We start from the raw sequence: 6,325 nt of genomic DNA, 5'->3' as shown, positions 1-6,325 counted from the left end.
GGTCTTGCTTACTTGAAGTCTAGAACTCAAGTAGCTGCTTCATCGCCAGAAAAACACAATAGGCCTGCAAGTTAATTGCTCAAGGTGTTACCTACTGTAGACCTTTCAATATGCCCACAACAGTTTGCTGGACTAAGGTCTAAATGAGAAGTATGTTCAGGGCCATTAAGTAAACTTACACCGGAATGTCCAACCTCAATATACAACTGGCTGACATCCAAGTACTGCAGCTTTTCCAATATGAATATAGGCAGCTATTAAGTAGTCAGATAGCTTCGCCCATTTGGGGTTAAAAAGGGCTTTTTGCTCAGAGACTCAGCTCAGTAAAGACTTTGAAGACTCGAATAACTAGTCTTAAATTCATGAAGAGTCACTTGCTTGGATATTCGAAATACAACTTTATTATGATCTAAACAAAAAGGAATGGGAATGACAGTAACAAACAAGATTTACCACTGAATACTGTGATGCAACTGCAGCAGTCAGATTTGTAACTCAAATGGGGAGTAAATTGCAGTCCAAAACAGCTAAATATGTACGTCCAAAATGAAGGAATTTTTTTTTAACTGCCACATTCACTCCAAAGCCCATTCTCTCTTTCAGCATCCCAAAGATTAAAGCACATGTTCTGCTCAGCTAGAATAATAAAGTGGCAAACACGTTGCACCACTGACATCACAGGACAGTTGCCTATAAAACTAGACTTCTGACGCTGGGCTCCAGCTTCACTCCCTCACAGGTCATCATCTTCATCTGGCAGTGCAGTAGTTTGAGCAACCTGGGAAAAGCAAAAGGGGTTAATAAGATTGGAAAGTCCATGGCAACATGCAGGTAGCTATACCAGGTACATTATGAGCACAGTTACCTGTAAATCATGCTCATACTGTGCTGCCAACGCTGGATCCATAACAACCTCTGGTGGTGCAAGAGCAGGCATGGCAACAAATTCCAAGTTGGGATCTCCAATTAGCTTTCTTGCCAGCCAAAGGAAGGGCTTCTCAAAGTTGTAGTTACTCTTGGCTGAAATATCATAGTACTGAAGAAAAAGATCGCATGTTTAGAAACACTCTAGAGGGATCTGTGTTAGTCTGCAGCAGCAGAAACAAAGAATATCATGGCACCTTAAAAAAAGATTAATAGTTTTATTATAGAACGAGGCACTCTGGATCAGAGCCCACTTCAGATACATGAAAGCATTATCCTCAGTGAGCAGATAAATCCCAGATTTCTCTCCCACTACAGGTGGAAAACTAATAGAGCCAGGATAAACAGTTGCGCTATCACCAGTTAACCACACGGTGAATGTTGCTGTCCTTATCTTGTGTATCTGTGAACTTTGCATAGATATGTCAAACTGTTCATTACCTTTTGAACCGCAATTAAGATTTCTCTGTACTCAAGTGGTACATATTCTCTAATAACATGCATGCATGTAATCTGTTGAGCTCTAAGTGAGACATACTTCATGCATATACCCACTTTTATTGTCAATAAATCTTTAGGAGCAAACCTTAAAGACTAGAAAAGTTACTTTGGAAAACATTACCAATCCAGTCAAATTTGATTTACCACTATAACTTCACTTATTGGAGCCCATCAACTGATGAGATTTCTATCCACAGGACAGAAATTTTTACATGAGGTAGATCTAAGACATGATGCAATCTGGGATTAGAAACCAGAATTACAGAGGCATATTTAATTCTTCCCAAACAGCCAGTAACTACCTTCCAGGTTAATCTTCCGATTTAAAATATGTTCTCCCACTAAAGGAAATATTACCTGCAGATTCTTCTTCCGGTGAAAGACAATAGACTTTGCTTTGACTTTCCTGTCCTTGATATCCACTTTGTTGCCACACAAAACTATGGGGATGTTCTCACACACCCGTACCAGGTCTCTATGCCAGTTGGGTACGTTCTTGTATGTAACTCTTGATGTTACATCGAACATTATGATGGCACACTGAGCTAGAAGTTGAAACAATTCGTGGCATTAACAGCAATAGAAGACATGCAATGGACTGTCAAAACTCAACTTCTAATGTTATAAAACAGATGGACCAGCCTTAACTTTAGCAGAGCTGCACTTTGACGATGGGAGACCCCACAATTTGATGTTCCAAAATATAGGGCATGTATAGGCAGCAATAACCCTTTACTTAAGGAACTTGAATTTGCAGCATCATGCAGCTACAGACCAGCGCAATCCAACACATATATAATCTTAACACATTGATGCAGACTTACTCTATGTACTTGGCATATGCCCTTTGAAAGACCAAAGACATCCTATACCTCCTTAAAACTAGAGGTTGAAGCAATTAAATTACAGAGGTTTCAGACCCTGGAAAGTCTCTGTATATTTGCTTTTTGCAGTTAATGAGCCAAAATAGCCATTGAGGCTTACCTTGGATGTAGTAGCCATCTCGCAGACCTCCAAACTTCTCCTGCCCAGCTGTGTCCCATACGTTAAATTTAATAGGACCTCTGTTAGTGTGGAACACCAGAGGATGGACTTCAACACCCAAAGTAGCTGCAATTACATAAAACCTCAGTTGATACATTGTATACAAAGGCTTATAAACACACAGCCTGGAAAGCCAAGGTTATGTCAACGGGTATATCAACAACAACAACAACTGTTCTATTTAACCTTTATTTATTTAAAAAGGACTGATTTTTATAAACAACTTGCCCATATGTTGGGCTGTTTTGTATCACATCCACAAAAGACTAAGATGCTCATGGTGTGCCTCTTAAAGGTCCCTCCACGAGATCTTTTTCTTGCAGTTTGGCCCTTTCTTCTCCTTATAGCTATTTCTTCGCACAATATTGATCAACTAGGAGATGAGAAAAGCCCTATTACAGATTCAAATGCCCCCTTGACTTGCAGCAATGAGTCGCACAAGATTCAAAGCTCTAAACGCTTGTTTATTAGAATAAACCTTCCATCCAAGCAATTTGGGAAACAGAAAGCATGATATATTTCAAACACCTCCCCAAAATGCACTCGTTCACTCAGGTTTCTCTAGATTGTAATAAACTGCAATTACTCAGTTGCTGTACCATCTTAATGTTCCTTGCATTGTTATTGTAGTTGGAATTGTTTTTAATAGTGTATTTAAATGTGACTGTAAAATTCCTATAAGATAACTGTCTTTATTTTACATATCACCAATACACAATTCATTAGGCGTAATAAAATACTGGGAGACATTCAACATACCTACATACTTCTTCTCAAATTCACCAGTCAAATGGCGTTTTACAAATGTTGTTTTACCAGTACCACCATCACCAACCAAAACAAGCTGTTGAAAGAGAAGTTTCAGAAATTATTTTTCTAGTAAATCTACATCATGTGCTAAGGTTGTTTTCTACCAATCCCACAGACAATTATAAGTACTTCTCCAACCAGTGTGGTTACAGTGTTTGAATAAGCCTGGGGAAAACAGATTCGAATGTTTTACCTTAAGCCAGTACTTTCAGTCTAACCTACTCTTTACTTAATGGATCACAGCTAGAGCAATCTCCAATATCCCACCAGAAGCTACAGAACTACTTCAGATTAAGTGACAGACAGCTAGCTGCATTGTAAGGTGCTCATCATAAACCAAAGCCAATTCTACCGTGTCAAAAATCTGTACCCCGTCTGCTCTTCAAGATGGAAGGAAAATCAAACAAGTTGACAAGTGTTTTCTGTTTGGTACGTTGCCGGGGGGCAGGGAGGAGTATGACACTTCACCTGAAACACATGGTTTTTTTCAAAAGCTGTTCCAGACGTGGGGGGTGGGAATGCCCTGTTGACTTTTAACTATTTAATTCAGAAGAAACAGTCCACTGACTACATTCAGCCTAGCACTTATACATTATATAGACAAGCTATATTCTGCTGGGCCAATATAGGAACAGAGATTACATTTTTGTAAAAGCATCTACTTTTCAGCAAACCTGAAAACAAAACACTTTTGCAGCTTAACATACTCATTCCCTGCCCCCCAAGGTATAAAACTGCAGTGACCAGTACCAATTGTTTCACCATGTACTTGATTTTCCTCTATCAGCAAATTTCAATCTAACCAAAAGGCAAGCAAAGAAAGCATTAGCCTTCGTGCATCTCAGTATATACTGCCCACTGTTACTTTTGCTATCTGAGAATTTACATCGCAGTTGTTGAAGCTTACTCACAAGTGATTAATTAAAACTGGAAGCCCACACTAACTTCCTCATGTGAAATTAAAAGGGAGTTGCACAAGTTTAAATGAATTTGCACAAGTTTAAATAAATTTGCACATTAGTAAAATCTCAATACAGGTACATTTGTACGTTTGCATTGGCAGAAACGCAATACAACTTCTAATTTAATGCAGCTACCTCACTGTTAGAACAAACCATTTAACATCATCCTTCTATTATTCAATCACTGCTGGCTTTAAACACACATCTGAAGACACATTTATTCCAGTCTCCATTTGGTGCTTAAAAACATTAGCAGTTACTACATGTATATGGGGAATTGTAATTTGTATGTTCATTTTTTGTAAACTGCCTTGTGAGGACAATGCAGCCCTTAATGGTGTGTTAAAAACATTTTAAGAAAATAAGTAATCCCCAATGGTAATATCTGAAAAACAGAACAAGTGGACTCGTAACTCTCAACCCCACTGATTAATGTTTGCCCTCACTAGTCAGGCATCTAACGTGTAAGCTGATTAGGTGCCCAACTAAAAACCATGACACACAGTCCTAACAGGAGTAAGCACCAAGCCTGCAAGCCACTTCTTTTGGATAAATCCTGTCCTAAGCAAACCTGTGGGAACAAAGCAGGCCAAAGTATTAAACCACAATCCTACACAAGCTTACATGGGAACTAAATCCCATCAAACAGTGGACCTTTCTTCCAAGTAACCACACAGAGGATTGAGCCACATCTCTTCAAACCTAAACAGACCTACAGGATATTTTTAAATCCCAACAAGAACAGGGCTTCATTCACAAACACGGTTAAGGGCGGACAGCTGTACAATTTGCAACCCAAACTTACATCCCTGTGGATTTGCAGCTTACCCCCCCCCAAAAGCATCCCCACTAGCAACACATAGTCTATGTGTGTGTGTGTGTGTGTGCGTATATATATATATAAATAAAAAGTAGATAGAAGTTTAGGTAGAAAGGGGGGGGGAGAATAAGTACGTGTCAAGGGTGGGTCTCCATGTGCACCGCGGCCTCGCTCCTTACCTTAAACTGCACTTGGGGTTCTCCTTGCGGGGCGGCCATGCTGCGTCTGAGGAGAAAGCCAGAGAAAGACAGGCGTGACTGCGGAGAAGTTCCGACTCATCGGGCCCACGCCACCGCAAGGCGCGTGGCTCGCTCTTCATCCGGGTCAGGAAGGAAGCAGTAAATGGCGGCCGATTCTCTCCCCCCCCCCACCCCCCAGGCTCCTCCACTCTTGCATCCCAGCATCCCCCACCCCAGCACACAACCCACCCACCCCTTCAGGAGCATGGCTCAGCAGATTCGACGAAGGAGGCGCCACCTGTACACAGACGTATAAGCATATTCCGGGGGGGGGGGGGGCGTCAAGGGCGACGCAGGGAAGAAAAGGTAACGAGGCACGCAGGAGAAAGGACGAGGAAAGGCAGGGCACGGCTTCGGGCTCGGAAAGGCCCTTGTCTCCCGCCGCCGCCGCCGCCTTTCTCCCCATACAGACCCGCCCAGCGTGGCCCAACGGCGGGGGGGGGAGACGCCCCCCTCTGTCCCCCCATCGCGCTACCTCCCTCCCTCCCAAGCTCCCGCCGCCACCTACGGACACACAGCCCCGGCGCGCGCGCGCGCGGGCGGGCGGCCTCCTTCTGCCCCCGGGGCGGCCGCGCGCGCGAGACACGGCGGCGGCTCGGCTAACGGTCCCCCCGCAACCGCCGTTCCGAAGAAGGGCCCGCGCGCGTGGGGAGGGGGGAGAAAAGGGGCCCCGGGTGCCCGGCCGCCTCGTCCTCCGTTTCCCCGGCTCGAGGGGATCCAAGGCGGCGGCGGCGGCGGCTCCATCGCCACGCCAGGCCCCTTCCTCGCCGCCGGAGAGGATCTGCGCCCAACCTCGGCGAGGCCTCCTTTCGCGGCCCCCTCAGGGGCCAAGGCCCAGCCAGCGCCGCAGCCTTGCCGTGCCGTGCCGCCACCCTTCGTGGGCTCGCTCGCCCGTCCCCGTCCCGCCGCCGGTCTTTCTCCCGGGTTACCTTCGCGATGCGTCTCTCCGCTCTGCCTGCTGGTTGCCCCTCTCAGGAGAACTGGGCTGAGGAAGATGGCGGAAGCGCGCTGGTTCAAATAGGCGT

General features: G+C 44.6%; 1 protein-coding gene across 1 annotated transcript; it reads right to left on the bottom strand.

The window, feature by feature from the left end:
* Nucleotides 1-378: 378 nt before the first annotated feature.
* RAN (RAN, member RAS oncogene family) lies at nt 379-6,325 on the bottom strand. The gene is made up of 7 exons (XM_084820111.1): nt 6,230-6,325; nt 5,241-5,286; nt 3,229-3,313; nt 2,410-2,535; nt 1,783-1,970; nt 866-1,036; nt 379-778 (listed from the first exon to the last, which is right to left on the bottom strand). The coding sequence occupies exons 2-7, from the start codon at nt 5,277-5,279 to the stop codon at nt 734-736; spliced, it is 654 nt and encodes a 217-aa protein (XP_084676237.1). The 5' UTR covers nt 5,280-5,286; nt 6,230-6,325; the 3' UTR covers nt 379-733.

Source organism: Heloderma suspectum, chromosome 13 (genome assembly GCF_057233095.1).
Source record: "Heloderma suspectum isolate Gila_16-S chromosome 13, 16-S_ref, whole genome shotgun sequence".
Classification (NCBI taxonomy): Eukaryota; Metazoa; Chordata; class Lepidosauria; order Squamata; family Helodermatidae; genus Heloderma; species Heloderma suspectum.
The sequence above is the reverse complement of the archived record's forward strand: the minus strand, read 5'-3'. Positions and strand labels throughout refer to the sequence as shown.

Excerpts from the sequence above, each read along its gene's own strand:
- RAN (XM_084820111.1), bottom strand. The coding sequence starts at position 5,279 with ATGGCCGCCCCGCAAGGAGAACCCCAAGTGCAGTTTAAG. Across the intron at positions 1,971-2,409 it reads AGATGGCTACTACATCCAAG|CTCAGTGTGCCATCATAATG; the intron begins GTAAGCCTCAAT and ends TTCAACTTCTAG. Across the intron at positions 1,037-1,782 it reads ACCGGAAGAAGAATCTGCAG|TACTATGATATTTCAGCCAA; the intron begins GTAATATTTCCT and ends CTTTTTCTTCAG.